General features: G+C 41.8%; 1 protein-coding gene across 2 annotated transcripts in view; it reads left to right on the top strand.

Moving 5' to 3' along the window:
• The window catches only part of tie1 (tyrosine kinase with immunoglobulin-like and EGF-like domains 1), a 197,828-nt gene that overhangs the window by 121,316 nt on the left and 59,946 nt on the right, over positions 1 to 16,566 (top strand). For both annotated transcript variants that reach the window (XM_039736139.1, XM_039736140.1), the window contains 2 exons: positions 3,532 to 3,742; positions 14,719 to 14,829. In XM_039736139.1, coding sequence (XP_039592073.1) covers positions 3,532 to 3,742; positions 14,719 to 14,829 — 322 coding nt within the window. The remainder of the gene's footprint in view (positions 1 to 3,531; positions 3,743 to 14,718; positions 14,830 to 16,566) is intronic.

Here is a 16,566-nt window from a genome sequence, read left to right on the forward strand (position 1 = left end):
GTTCAGGGCTGTCTCTGTGCAGCCACAGCAAACTCACTCCTCCATTTCTTTATAGACCTAGTTTTGTGCTCTGGTGTGTGCCCAATCATGTTGCCATCCCCAAACTGTTCACACAAAGTTGGGAGCATGAAATTGTCCACAATGGCTTTGCATGCTAAGGTATTAAGAGTTCCTTTCACTGGAAATAAGGGGCCCAAGCCCAACCCCACATCATAATTCCCCCTCCGCCAAACTTTACACTTCGCACAATGCAGTCAGGCAAGTACCGTCCTCCTGGCAAGCGCCAAACCCATACTGGTTCGTTGGATTACATGATTCGTCACTCCAGAGGACACGTCTGCACTGCTCTCGAGTCCAGATGTGGTGGGCTTTACACCACTGCATCCAATGCTTTGAATTGCAGTTGGTGATGTCAGGCTTGGCTGCAGCTGCTCAGCCATTGGAGACCCATTCCATGAAGCTCTCTCTGTATGCTGCACTGTTCTTGAGCTTTTGGGGGACTGTAGCTACTGACTCTGCAGAAAGTTGCAGACTTTTGGACACCTCAGCGTGCGCTGTCCCTGCTCTGTGATTTTACAAGGCCTAACACTTCATGGTGGAGTTGCTTTTGTTCCCAGTTGCTTTTATTTTGTTATCATACCACTAACAGTTGACTGTTGTGGGAGAAGCGCTCAGTTGGAGCTAACCTGACACAGACTGGCATGTGAAAAATGAAAATAAAAGATTTATTTGTTCTTCAGCCATGTGGCACGTCTTTCCCACAATCCCAAAACACATAACCAAAGGAAAACATCCACAAAAATCACTCTCTTCTTCCTCCACTCCTCCCAGGGAGCTTCATCCTCCTCCTTCCTCCAGGCTCTGGTGCCTCGAGGAGTGGCTGCAGGCTCTTCTTATAGCTCACCCGGAAGTGCTTCAGGCGATAATTAGCCTAATTCAGGTTGCATTCCAGCCCACATGGACTCCATAAGCCATGCAGCTCCTACCTGTGGTGGCCGTGGAGCCCAACAGGACTGAGCCCTGAAGTCTCACGCTTGTGGCCCCAATGTAACCCACGAGGGCTGCCAATACATGTTTCGGGGAATGTAGTGTGCATCCCATGGCTACTCCCCCGGACCCAGTGTCAAAGGGGCATCCCAGCCAGGCATGGGTCCCGGACGTCCACCACACCGTGGAATGTTTAGTAGCGAGGAAATTTCACAAAAGGACTTACTGTATGGGGGGCTTCCCGGGTCCTCCCTGCGTGGAGTTTGCATTTTCTCCTTGTGTCTGTGTGGGTTTCCTCCGGGTGCTCCGGTTTTCTCCCACAGTCCAAAGACATGCAGGTTAGGTGCATTCGCAATTCTAAATTGTCCCTAGTGTGTGCTTGGTGTGTGTGCTCAGTGGTGGGCTGGCACCCTGCCCGGGGTTTGTTTCCTGCCTTGCACCCTGTATTGGCTGGGATTGGCTCCAGCAGACCCCCGTGACCCTGTACGTAGGATATAGCGGATTGGATAATGAATGGATTTCTATTTTATTTATATATATATATATATATATATATATATATATATATATATATATATATATATATATATATATATATATATATATGGTTAAAGAGCTACTATGAATTATAGTTTTTGTGTCACAATGAGACAGAACTATACACTTAACGGCTTTGAATATAATATGAGTTTAATGTTAGTGGAAGCTTACTACACTACACGACAGGCATTACTATTTGGTTTTGTTTTTGTCTGATTAAAACAAGCATAATTAAAATCAGGCACTGAATATGAACAATCTTACAAGTCAAGTCAAGCTGGGGAGCATGCACTGGTACAGTGCGTTGCCACACCCACTACACGACGAAACAACTCAGGATCTCGGTTGGCAACCCCCCAGGCAGACACGTGGTCCAGTCCCACCCTCCAGAAATGACCCTCTATCTGCCACAGCCAGGTGTTACATGGGCAACCTGGTCCAGCCACTCGGGTCCCCAACAATGAGGATCTTATGAGCTGGATCACCCTCGGGGGGAAAAGCGCCACATGGCCGTAGTGCTGTAACTGATGCTCCTTCACAGTGCAGATAATGTGCATCATTCGGGACTCCATGAGCAACACAAAGTCAAACCAGCAGTACCCAAGGATTTTTCGGAGAGACACACATGAAGGAGTCCAGTCTTTGTCTGGTAACTGGATAGCATCCATGTCTCGTAAACAGGAAGCACCAGGACTCTAAAGAGTTGGACCTTCATCCTTTAGCAAAGATATCAGGAGCGCCACAGACCCCTTTATGATTTTATGACCCCCATGCTCTCCCAATCTGTCTACTGACTTCATAGGATGAGTCACCAGAGACATGAATGTCACTGTCTGAGGTTAGTAAACCTCTCGACGAGGTCGACACTCTCTCCGCAAACAGACACACTACTGAGTTTTGTGCCCAAGAGATCATTAAAATCTTATACAATTTTATAATTTTTTGCATGTTTTCTATGTCATTTGTGCTAATCAAATCTGTGCTGCCTATTGGCACTTTTTTCCTTTTATTGCCCAGAATGGGCCAATTTGTAATGAAATTTTAAAATGTGTTGTTTTTTTACTCTAAATGTCTACAGAACACATGTCCTGCTCTAAGACAATGTGCTTATAATGAATGTCTTCAATTTTGCATTCAAAAATCTCAAATACTGGGCTTTGTTATTTTCTACCAGCCATATTGATTTCTGATTCCATCTCAGTCACAAACAATTTAAACTGTAGACAGAATTGTGCCACCTGCAGGCCTGAAAAGATATCAAAAATTAGAAAACAGAATCTACTGTGTGCTGACAGGTGTGATCATGAAAATCACAGGGTCTTAAGAAGAACAAGGCTCTTAAGCTTGAATCAGTGTGCAGACCCCACCTAGCTGTATTGAGGGAAATAAAGAAAATCAAGCATGTAGTGCCAAGGTTAGGGGCAGTGAGACTTAGCCCATCATAAGAACAGTAAACCCATAATGAATATGTGGGGGTGGCTGGTGGTGGATGACTTTCAGTTTTAGAATTAAAATGAAAATCAAAAATTTTCAAAAATGAAAACTAAAATTATGTTAGTAAATTATTAATTTATTTCAGTTTATCTTTCTAGCTACGTTAATAGTGTCGTTTAGTTTTAGTTTTTCATTTCGGTTTTGTTAATTATTTTATTTCAGTTTACGAAAATGTTTTTTTAATAATAGTTTCAGTTTTGATTTTAGTTTTCGTTAACTATAATAACCTTGGTTCATACTGCCTGCATGAAGTGAAAGTCAAAGTCAATTTAAGAATTACTGGAGCTTTTTTTTGCCTTTTCCATACCATTCCTACTTTTCCGATTTGAGATTGTAAGTAATGGTGATTCTTGCAGTCAGCAGGGGAGTCACAGCAACTCACCCTTGACCACACACTTCTCTGCTATTATAACATATGAAAAGTGTGCCTAACTCTCATCCTATCACGAGGCTACTGATAAGTATGACAATTAAAATGAGAGAAAAACTGTATTTTCTGTATGCCTGCAGGGAGAGGAGACCATCTTGGAGTTCAACTCTGGCACCCTGACACTGACCCGTCGGCAGAAGACGCAGTCGGAGCCCCTTTCCTATCCCATCCTTGAGTGGGAGGACATCAAGTTTGAAGATGTAATTGGAGAGGGCAACTTCGGCCAAGTCATCAAAGCCATGATTAAGAAAGATGGGAGCAAAGTGAGTGCTGCTGTTAAAATGTTGAAAGGTAAGTTTGAACGGGGGTAGAGTGGTGAGGCCATCACAGTTTTTTATTTTTTGTCATTGCACATTGTTTTGATGATTGACTACAGTGACCTTAGGGAGAAAGGATCCCAGCTAAGTCAGAATGAGTGACATTTCTGCATGAAGTGCCACGGATTTGGGGGGCATAGCACCACGAAATGTTGGGCAAAACAAATAAAAATTAAGATACCCTCAGCAATTTAACTTATCAGTGAAATGTTTACAAGGACCCTCAGGTTTGTCTTCTGATTTTTTTTTTCTCCAAACTTCCCTCTCATGCTCAATGTAATCACCTACAGTGCCTTCAGTAGCCATTGAGACCCTTCTCTCTTCTGTTCTCACATTATGTTCAGTTGCAGCCTTGTGATAAAATCTTTTAAATTCTTCTTTTCCCTCATCAAACAACACTCAGTACCCCTGAATGACAAAGTGAAAACAGGATTTTAGAAAGGATTTCAAATTTATTAAAAATAAAAATCTGACAAATCCCATTGACCCAAGCACTCAGACATTTTACTCAGCCCCCCTGGCAGCCATTCCACCCAGGAGTCTTATTGAGTTTGACACAAGCTTCACACACCTGGATTTGGGAATCGTCTGCCATTCTTCTCTGCAGGTCCTTCAAACTCTTGTCAGGTTTGGATAAGGACCATCATTGGACAGTGATTTTCAGGTCTCTTAATCCATTCTTTGGCTGGGAGACTCAAGAACATTCAAATAGTTGTTCCTAAGAAATTACCTGTCTGGAGTCTTCTTGTGCTTGACATGGAAAATTTCACACTTCTGGATCTGGGGATTTTCTGTCATTCTCCTCCATCGATCCTCTCAATCTCTTGTCAGGTTTGGATGGAGACCATCATTGAAAAGCTATTTTCAGGTCTCTTAATTCATTGGGATTAATTAAATCTTTGGCTGGGTGACTCAAGAATATTTAAATAGTTGTTCCTAAGAAATAACCGGACTGGAGTCTTCATGGGGCTTGACGTGACAAACTTCAAACACCTGGACCTGGGGATTTTTGCCATTCTCCTCCACAGATCCTCTCAAACTCTGTCAAGTTGGATGGAGGTCGTAGGTGGACAGCCATTTTCGAGTCTCTCCACAGATGATCAATTTGATTCAAGTGTAGACCCCAACTGGGGCCACTCAAAAACATTCATAATGTTGTTCTTTCAGTGTTGTCTTTGCTCTGTCCTGTTGGAAGGTGAAACTGAGAACCAGAATGCTCTGGGGCAGGTTTTCATTTAGGGTGTTGCTCCTTTAAGCTTTCCCTAAACTGGTCCTTAATGTTGCCAGTGCCATGCATCACCATTAGGATGGTATTGAAGAGGTGATGAGTGATGCCTGGTTTCCTCAAACCATGATACTAAGTTTGGTTTCATCGGACCACAAAATCCTGTTTCTCACAGTCTGAGAGTCCTTTCGGTGACTTTTTGCAAACTCCAAGTGGGCTTCCATGTGTTGTCTGCTAATACTGCAATAAAGCCCAAATTAGAGGAGTGCTGCCGAGACAGTCGTCCTTGTAAACGTTTCTCCTGTTTACCCAGCCAGCTCAGCCAGATCGATCATCAGATTCTTGGTCACCTCCCCTAGCAAGGCACTTCTACCCTAATTGCTCAGTTTGGCTGGGAAGCCATGTTCAAGATGTTCTAAGCTTATTCCATTTAAGAGCTATGAAGGCCTCTGTGGTGTTGGGAACCTTCAGTGCTACATAAACGTTTTGTAGCCTCCCCAGAATCCTGCTGCGTCAACACAATCCTGTCTCTGAGCTCTGCAAGGAATTTCTTTAGCCTCACACTTGGTGTTTTTGCTCACATATGGGACCTTCTACAGACAGCTACAGTGCATCCGGAAAGTATTCACAGCGCATCACTTTTTCCACATTTTGTTATGTTACAGCCTTATTCCAAAATGGATTAAATTCATTTTTTTTCCTCAGAATTCTACACACAACACCCCATAATGACAACGTGAAAAAGTTCACTTGAGGTTTTTGCAAATTTATTAAAAATAAAAAAAAAGAGAAATCACATGTACATAAGTATTCACAGCCTCTGCTCAATACTTTGTCGATGCACCTTTGGCAGCAATTACAGCCTCAAGTCTTTTTGAATATGATGCCACAAGCTTGGCACACCTATCCTCGGCCAGTGTTGCCCATTCCTCTTTGCAGCACCTCTCAAGCTCCATCAGGTTGGATGGGAAGTGTCGGTGCACAGCCATTTTAAGATCTCTCCAGAGATGTTCAATCGGATTCAAGTCTGGGCTCTGGTTGGGCCACTCAAGGACATTCACAGAGTTGTCCTAAAGCCACTCCTTTGATATCTTGGCTGTGTGCTTAGGGTCGTTGTCCTGGTGAAAAATCAAGAGCGCTCTGGAGAAGGTTTTCAACCAGGATGTCTCTGTACATTGCTGCAGTCATCTTTTCCTTTATCCTGACTAGTCTCCCAGTTCCATCCCCACAGTGTGATGCTCCACCACCATGCTTCACTGTAGGGATGGTATTGGCCTGGTGATGAGCGGTGCCTGGTTTCCTCCAAACGTGACACCTGGCATTCACTACAAAGAGTTCAATCTTTGTCTCATCAGACCAGAGAATTTTGTTTCTCATGGTCTGAGAGTTTTTCAGGTGCCTTTTGGCAAACTCCAGGCGGGCTGCCATGTGCCTTTTACTAAGGAGTGGCTTCAGGCCTGATTGGTGGATTGCTGCAGAGATGGTTGTCCTTCTGGAAGGTTCTCCTCTCTCCACAGAGGACCTCTGGAGCTCTGACAGTGACCATCGGGTTCTTGGTCACCTCCCTGACTAAGGCCCTTCTCCCCCGATCGCTCAGTTTAGATGGCCGGCCAGCTCTAGGAAGAGTCCTGGTGGTTTCGAACTTCTTCCACTTACGGATGATGGAGGCCACTGTGCTCATTGGGACCTACAAAGCAGCAGAAATTTTTCTATAACTTTCCCCAGATTTGTGCCTCGAGACAATCCTGTCTCAGAGGTCTACAGACAATTCCTTTGACTTCATGCTTGGTTTGTGCTCTGACATGAACTGTCAACTGTGGGACCTTCTATAGATAGGTGTGTGCCTTTCCAAATCATGTCCAATCAACTAAATTGACCACAGGTGGACTCCAATGAAGCTGCAGAAACATTTCAAGGATGATCAGGGGAAACAGGATGCACCTGAGCTCAATTTGGAGCTTCATGGTAAAGGCTGTGAATACTTATGTACATGTGCTTTCTCAATTTTTTTATTTTTAATAAATTTGTAAAAACCTCAAGTAAACTTTTTTCACGTTGTTCATTATGGGGTGTTGTGTGTAGAATTCTGAGGAAAAAAATTATTTAATCCATTTTGGAATAAGGCAGTGACATAACAAAATGTGGAAAAAGTGATGCTCTGTGAATACTTTCTGGATGCACTGTATGTGCCTTTACTGATCACGTCCAGTCAACTGAACTGACCTGCAGTGCCCTTTTTACCCCAAATGAAGTTCTGCTTGTTTCTCCCAAATAGTTCAATTTTGGTTTCATCACTCCACAAGACATTTTCCCAGTACCATTGTGGAGTTTCCAAGTGCTCGTTCGCAAACTTCAGGCATTCAGCAGTGTTCTTTTTTTATAGCAGTGGCTTCCTTCTTGCTGTCCTGCCATGGACTTGTTTCTCGTTCAGTGTTTTGCGTATAGTTGACTCATGAACAGAGATGTTAGCCACTTCTAATGACTTCTTCAAGTCCTTTGCTGTCACTCGAAGGTTCTTCTTTACCTCATTGCTGACTTTGTGCTCTTGGGGTCATCTTGGCAGGGCACCCACTTCTAGGCAGAGTAGCCACAGTAACAAATTGTCTCCATTTATAGACAATTTGCCTAACAGTAGACTGATGAATATCTCAAATCTTTGAGATGACTTTGTAAACCCTTTCCAGCCTTATGTAGATGAACAATTCTCCATCGAAATCTTCAGACAGGTCTTTTGTGTGAGGTGTGATTCCCATTTGGATATGCTTCTTGTCAAAAGCTCAAACTCAAACTTTATAGTGTTTGTTATCAATCTGTGTGATGAAAATCCTTCCCTAGTTTCCAAATGGTGTCCCCTTGTTCTTGATGAACTCATTTGAACTCTTTTAGAGCGGATGCCGACTTTTGTCAACAGGAGGGATTGACGGTGGTAATCGACTGAAAACGGTGACAAAGCCTGATATTACATTTTTGTTTGACTCTCTTTGCTAGAAGGGAAATGATCTTTGTTAGTCTGGCCAAAATTACCTACTCTCATGAGAGTAGTGAAGAGCAATCAATGGCAAAAATGGCATCGACATCTGGCGACAGAACGAAGCAAATACACAAAGCAAAATGGTCCGTGGACAACATTTTGCACATTATCACTGAATTAGACTCTGATTTTGAAGTAAGTGGTGATCAAAAACAAATGTGAGGTAACAACAACAACAACAACATTTATTTATATAGCACATTTTCATACAAACAGTAGCTCAAAGTGCTTTACATATTAAAGAATAGAAAAAGGAAAGACATAATTATAAAAAATAAATCAACAATAACATCGAATAAGAGTAAGGTTCAATGGCCAGGGGGGACAGAAAAAACAAAAAAAACTCCAGACGGCTGGAGAAAAAATAAAATCTGTAGGGATTCCAGACCATGAGACCGCCCAGTCCCCTCTGGGCATTCTACCTAACATAAATGAAACAGTCCTCTTTGGATTTAGGGTTCTCACGGAAGGGCTTGATGATGATGATGGTCACGTAGACTTCTTCCTTTTAATCCGTCCATCATTGTTGGAGCATCATGAAGCTTTGAGTAGGTGGAGGTGGCGCAGGCCACCACCACAAAGAAACCGGAAAAAGAAACAGAAAAGAGAGTAGGGGTCAGTACCGATTTTAGAGCCACCATGAATAGTTGTTATGATGAATTGAACATACAGAGTATCAGGATTAAGTTAAATTACGATTAAAATGAAGTTATAAAAAGGCCATGTTACAGTAATGTGTTTTCAGCAGTGTTTTAAAGTGCTCTACTGTATCAGCCTGGTGAATTCCTATTGGCAGGCTATTCCAGATTTTAGGTGCATAACAGCAGAAGGCCGCCTCACCACTTCTTTTAAGTTTTGTTCTTGGAATTCTAAGGAGACACTCATTTGAGGATCTGAGGTTACGATTTGGAATATAAGGTGTCAGACATTCCGATATATAAGATGGGCGAGATTATTTAAGGCTTTATAAACCATAAGCAGAATTTTAAAGTCAATTCCTGAATGACACAGGTAACCAGTGTAGTGACATCAAAACTGGAGTAATGTGTTCTGATTTTCTTTTCCTAGTTAGGATTCTAGCAGCTGCATTCTGCACTAGTTGCAAACGATTTATATCTTTTTGGGTAGTCCTGAGAGGAGTGCATTACAGTAATCTAGTCGACTGAAAACAAACGTGAACTAATTTCTCAGCATCTTTCAGTGATAAAGAGGTCTAACTTTACTTATGTTTCTTAAGTGAAAAATGCTGTCCTAATGATCTGATTAATATGTGATTTAAAATTCAGATTACAGTCAACAATCACCCCTAAGCTTTTTACCTCCGTCTTGACTTTTAATCCTAATGTATCCAGTTTATTTCTAATAGCCTCATTGTATCCATTATTGCTGATCACTAAAATTTCAGTTTTCTTTATTTAACTTGAGAAAATTACTATTCATCCATTCTGAGATACTAGTCAGACATTGTGTTAGTGAATCAATAGAATCGGGTCATCAGGTGCTATTGATAAGTACAGCTGTGTGTCATCAGCATAGCTGTGGTAGCTCACGTTGTGCCCTGAGATAATCTGACCTAACGGAAGCATGTAGATTGAGAATAACAGCGACCCAGGATAGAGCCTTGTGGAACACCATATTGGATATCATGTGTCTTCGAGTTGTAATTCCCACAACTAACAAAATATTTTCTCCCTGTCAGGTAGGATTCAAACCAATTTAAGACACTGCCAGAGAGGCCCACCCATTGACTAAGGCGATTTCTAAGAATGTTGTGATCAATGGTGTCAAATGCAGCACTCAGATCTAAGAGGATGAGAACAGATAAATGGCCTCTGTCTGCATTTACCCGCAAGTCATTTACTACTTTAACGAGTGCAGTTTCTGTGCTGTGATTTGTTCTAAAACCTGACTGAAATTTATCAAGAATAGCATGTTTATTTAGGTGGTCATTTAACTGCATAATGACTGCCTTCTCTAGAACTTTACTTAAGAAGGGCAAGTTAGAGATGGGTCTAAAATTTTCAAGAGCGAGGGGTCAAGATTATGTTTCTTAAGTAGGGGTTTAACTACAGCAGTCTTAAGACAGTCTGGGAAGACCCCAGTATCTAGTGACGAATTTACTATGTCAAGAACATTATCAATTAGCACGCCTGATACTTCTTTGAAAAACCTTGTTGGTATCGGGTCAAGGACGCAGGTGGAGGGTTTTAATTGAGATATTATTTTTTGTAAATCAGGTAAATCTATCCTAGTGAAAGAGTTTAATTTGTTTATAACAGGATGCTGGGGTTTAGGAGGATCCTTAGTGTTGGGGAGATATACTATGTTATTTCTAATATCATTAATTTTTTGATTGAAGAATACAGCGACAGCCTCACAGGTTTCACTGGAAGCACTTAGGAGGCATTCCTTTGAGCTACCTGGGTTTAGTAGGCGATCAATTGTTGAAAATAAGACTCTAGGATTACTAGCATTGTTATTTATAATATTAGAGAAATAGCAGCGCCTCTCAAGACGGACAGTGTTATTGGTACTGGCATCAGCTTCTTGACCCCCAGATGATTGTGATGCTGAACACGTTTGTGTAGCTGACCCGCCTGCGAGGACTGTCCCTTACGATGACAAGAAGTACAAACTGGATTACGTTGCACTGTGACCGCGACCACTGCTACCGCCTGCACCCCCCACCACGTGAAGGAAGCCTGCCAGTCGTCATGCCACCGAATGGCTCGAGCCACAAGAGACAGAGAACTGATGGCTATAGCACACAGCAACAGATGTTTTATGTTGATATATGTGTGAAACCATTGCTTTGGGTGCTTTACGGAAAACTGCATTTTTCGGAAAAACTATTTGTCACAAGCCATCTACTAAAGCAGATGGCCTGCTAGTAGTTTGGGGCCGACCAGGACTGAGGGGGTAATAAGAGAGGCACAAGAGAGGCAGATATTCAAAACAAAGATAAAACAAATCTAATTATGAAAAATGTGAAGATGAAAAACAGAAATTGTAAAACACAGGGGCTCTTACCTTAATACATATACAGTCACTTTTAGTCCATGTACGGGCATCAGCAGCCTTAAAATAAAACAAAACTGGACTCTGTTTCAACCCAGGTCATAAATACAACTCCTCAAAAAAATAATCTCAGGGGCCGTTTTTGGTCCTCAGGAGCCTAACCCACTCCTTAACATTAACCAGCAGCTCAGCCACCAGGCACCTCTTAGTCTGGCGTACCTCGCACTACTTAACCCTTCTTCTCAAAATTCTCTGAACGATCATCCCCTTCTTGAGGCCACATCTGCACTTATAAAGGCTTCTCATTTCCCAGGGTCGACTTGCTATACATAGGGTGTCACACACGTGCGAATAGGAGGCAGCTGAAGGGCTTAAAGAATAATGGTAACACATCTGCCCAGGGGGCGGCGGGGCACACTAACTCTATTTCTATGTCCCCTGCAGATCTTTCCTGGGAAATCCCACCAGGAGCCGGTGCCTCAGCTCAGAGCACGTCACTTCCGGTTCCGGCCCCGAGAACGACATCACTTCCCCCAGACCTCCTATAAAGCCTCACTCCCTTCCTCTGGAATTCATTTCTGTTTTGGATTCAGTCTTCTAAACCACTCTAGTCTTACAATTCTTTACTTTTGCAGCCAGGAACATATTATACGGGTGGCTGCCCCAAACCTTTCTCATGTCTGAAGTCTCGTCTTGTCACAAGAGAGATACCATTTCAGGCCTGCCAGGGAAATCTTACACTTCCAGTAAAAATCAAAATATCCTACAACAAAATACACCTAATAAAACACTAAATAACAAAACAACAAAAACATTTATACCTAACCTTCGAGGTTACGAAGCTATAAACGGAAACATTATGGTACACCTTTGCTACTAATCTAACATGGACTCCCCCGTTGATGTCTCTTGATCTTCCCAGACACCCGTTACTGCGTTTAGCTTCGCCACCACCTATAGATAGATAGATAGAAGTGAAAGGCACTATATGATACTGTTAGGTCCATAAATATTTGGACAGAGACAACTTTTTTCTCATTTTGTTTCTGTACATTACCACAATGAATTTTAAATGAAACAACTCAAGATGCAGACTTTCAGCTTTAATTCAGTGGTTGAACAAAACGATTGCATAAAAATGTGAGGCAACAAAAGCATTTTTTTAACACAATCCCTTCATTTCAGGGGCTCAAAAGTAATTGGACAAATTAAATAACTGGAAATAAAATGTTAATTTCTAATACTTGGTTGAAAACCCTTAGCTGGCAATGCCAGCCTGACATCTTGAGCTCATGGGCATCACCAGAGCCTTTATTGCAGCAGCTTTCAGTTGCTGTTTGTTTGTGGGCCTTTCTGTCTGAAGTTTAGTCTTCAACAAGTGAAATGCACGCTCAATTGGGTTAAGATCAGGTGACTGACTTGGCCATTCAAGAATTTTCCACTTCTTTGCTTTAATAAACTCCTGGGTTGCTTTGGCTGTATGTTTTGGGTCATTGACAATCTGTATCATGAATCAATGTGACATCATTCAGCTGGATTTGAGCAGACAGTATGTCTCTGAACACCTCAGAATTCATTCAGCTGCTTCTGTCCTGTGTCACATCATCAATAAACACTAGAGTCCCAGTGCCATTGGCAGCCATGCACGCCCAAGCCATCACACTGCCTGACTCCACCGTGTTTTACAGATGATGTGCTATGCTTTGGATAATGAGCTGTTCCACGCCTTCTCCATCCTTTTTTCTTGCCATCATTCTGGTGGAGGTTGATCTTGGTTTCATCTGTCCAAAGAATGTTTGTCCAGAACTGTGCTGGCTTTTTTAGATGTTCTTTAGCAAAGTCCAATTTAGCCTTTCTATTCTTGAGGCTTATGAGTGGCTTGCACCTTGCAGTGCACCCTCTGTATTTACTTTCATGCAGTCTTCGCTTTATGGTAGACTTGGATATCAATACGCCAACCCCTGGAAAGTGTTGTTCACTTGGTTGGCTGTTGTGAAGGGGTTTCTCTTCACAATGGAAAGGATTCTGCGATCATCCATCACTGTTGTCTTCCGTGGACGTCCAGGTCTTTTTGCGTTGCTGAGTTCACCAGTGCTTGCTTTCTTTCTCAGGATGTACCAAACTGTAAATTTTTCCACTCGTGATATTGTAGCAATTTCTCGGATGGGTTTTTTTCTATTTTCACAGCTTAAGGATGACTTCTTTCACCTGCATGGAGAGCTCCTTTGACCGCATGTTGTCTGTTCACAGCAAAATCTTCTACATGCAAGCACCACACCTCAGATCAATTTCAGGCCTTTTATCTGCTTAACTGATAAGACATAACGACGGACTTGAACACACCTGCCCATGAAATAGCCTTTGAGTCAATTGTCCAGTTAGCTTTTGAGCCCCTGAAATTAAGGGATTGTGTTAAAAAAAATGCTTTAGTGGCCTCACATTTTCATGCAACCGTTTTGTTTAACCCACTGAATTAAAGCTGAAAGTCTGCACTTCAACTGCATCTGAGTTGTTTCATTTAAAATTCATTGTGGTAATGTACAGTACCAAAATTAGAAATAAGTTGTCTCTGTCCAAATATTTATGGACCTAACTGTAGATAGATAGATAGATCTTTATTGTCATTGTCACTTTTACAGAGAAACAATTAAATTGAAGGTACAGTCGACTCAGTGTGAGGTATGAGTTAAAAAGTCAAGAAGAGAGAAAATAATAACAAACCAAAAAGTAATAAAAGTACTTTCACCCCTATACCCAGGTTGGACGACCAATTTGCATTTCAGGACACCATCTCTGCAATATATAAAGTTTTTGCTCTGCACCATAAACTGTTTTAACTTTTTTTAAATGCTGCTCGAAAATGCATGTTGAGGGTAGAAATGGACTGTCAGTCAGTCATTTCCTAAGCCACTTGGTCCTGAACGGGGTCGTGGGGGTCTGCTGGAGCCTAACCCATCTAGCAAAGGGAGTAAGGTGAGGAACAAACCCTGAACAGGGCGCCTAGCCCATCACTGAGAAATGGATTGTTCTGGTTTTAAAACACCCATGGAGAAGAAGAAAAAAGGGCCAGAAGGCAAATAAAATAAAGTGAGATATAAAGGAAAAACTGAATAAGAGCACAAGAGGTGGTCAACTTGTTTCTCTCTGTCTCTTTTCCTGTTATGATTGATAATCACAATTTATTTTTTTACACGTTTTACTGCACATATTTCACTGGTGTGCATTTATATGTTTTTGGGGTGCTGGAATGTGCTTTTCAGATCTTTACAGTCTTTTCCTGTCTTTTTTCTAACCCCAGCATTTGGTGAGCCCCGTTGTTAGAACGCACTCCTGGTTGCTAGGTCTGCACTCTCGGAGATCATTGACATGATGGACTAATTTCTTCATCTTTCTCCTGGTCACCTCCAGTATTCCCAGTTTGCTTCTTTTTGACAAACTAAAACACTCTCTTTTGGGCACAGCCAGAAGACCCTGGTATTCCACTTTCTAGAGAACTTTACTCGGCTTCCTGCATCCTAACCAAATAAAATAAAGTCTGGAAGCTGCTTTGATAAGGTTTTAGGAAGGCCGAGAGGTACCCTCAGCAATTAATCTGCAATGTGAATTGTTGGTTAACGTTAAACCCTAAATCAACATGCTTGCAAATAACAAAATGTCTCTCCTGTCCCTCCTGTAGAATTTGCCTCTGAGAATGACCACCGGGACTTTGCCGGAGAGCTGGAGGTCCTGTGTAAACTCGGCCACCATCCCAACATCATCAACCTGATAGGAGCTTGTGAGAATCGAGGTGAGTCAGATGCATTCTGGGATGCTTTGAAGAACCTCTTGACAGTAGTAACCTTACATCGTCAGAGGGGTTCTATCAGCCCCAGGTAGCACATGTGAAGTTTTCTCGTCTGGGTGGGATTTCTTCACAGGTTCCTGCAATCCAATTGTCCGAATGCACCTTTTGATTATTCATTCATTCACTATCCAAACCTGCTTCTTTCAAGATGGGGTCAGGAGGTGTGTTCAATCCACCAATTGCTATTTTCTGGAACTCCTTTTACGGCATACACTTGTGATGGTGCGAGTCGGCTCCTTGCTCCCTCTCCTATTATGGGAGCCTCTTGAACCCGACACTGTCGATGGTCCTGACTGGGATGAGCTTGGCAGATGAGGACAAAACACACTGAGCCAAGGGGATGGTGAAAAGTGCAAGTGCTTTTATTAAAACCAGTACAAAAATCACAAGTGTTCAAAAAGTGCAGTGTTCAAAAAAAAAAGTTAATAAATATATCTCTGTATTATAAAAGAAAATCTTGAGACAAGACGAGACCATTGCCTAGGGATTTTCTTAAGTCCTGCCCTCCTCTTAACCAATTTATGCTTAACAGCCCACGTCCGCAGTCTTCTCACCTCTCATTCGTGTGAATACTTTTGTCAGACTCGGTTCCTGCGCTCTCAGCTCTTATAAGTTTTTCGTTTTCCTCACTTTAAGTTCCCAATAAAGGAAGACGTATTATGCCCAAATCTTATTGAAGAATTTCATCCCGAAGGGTTATCAACAGAAGAAATGAGTGCACGGACAATCCTAGCACCGACAAACGATGAAATCAAATGAATTAACGTGAAAATTGTTGATCGGTTGCACGTCAAATTGGTTAAATGCGTAGCAATAGACTGTGCTTGAAACAGATGGTGGTGATGGTGCGGAAGATGAAAACATCATCTTAAAATATCACGAAGAATATCTACAACCATTAACACCGCCTGGTCTTCCACCGGCCAAATTACTGTTGAAAGAAGGACATATTGTAATGTTATTATGTAATTTTGTATAAGTGATGGTTTTGCAATAGGACAGGATTAGTTGTGTTGAACAATTCTGACCTGTAAAATTTTAACAGGTGATAAGAAAGGTAGTGTAGTACATCTTCAGTGGATAACATTACTGTAGACTCCAAAGAAGATCTTGATATGCCATTCGTATTAAAACATTTACAATTTCCCATTAGAATAGCTTTGGCTATGACAATTAACAAATCACAGGAACAGACATTCGAAAAAGTCGGTTTATTTGTTACAGAGACAGAAACGATATTCACTCACGGCAGTTATACGTTGCATTGTCACGATGTAACTCCAAATATGGAATCAAAAATCAAAGCGATGTTGACAAAATGTTGATTCCAAATATTGTTTTTACTGAAGTTTTACAGTAAAAGTGTAAGTTTAAAAAGTATTTGTGTGTTAATTTCAAAGCCAAACAGAACGAAAACATATAACACAATATTAAACATAATCTTCTTTCAATTTATTATTTTTTACTATGGTTAATTACTTGCTGTAATGTAAAACAGTTAGTTCTAATATGCATATGTTACAATACCCATGAAAATAACAATCTGTTTTAATTATACATCCGCTTCCCCATACGCGAGCGGCAGAGCCGTGAAGTGGCTAGCACGTAGCGCCGGCCCGGGGATTGGCGAGTGAAGTGAGCGGGGGGCAACACCCCCTAGAAATCTAAAAAACCTCTGTG

Source organism: Polypterus senegalus, chromosome 14 (assembly GCF_016835505.1).
Source record: "Polypterus senegalus isolate Bchr_013 chromosome 14, ASM1683550v1, whole genome shotgun sequence".
Classification (NCBI taxonomy): Eukaryota; Metazoa; Chordata; class Cladistia; order Polypteriformes; family Polypteridae; genus Polypterus; species Polypterus senegalus.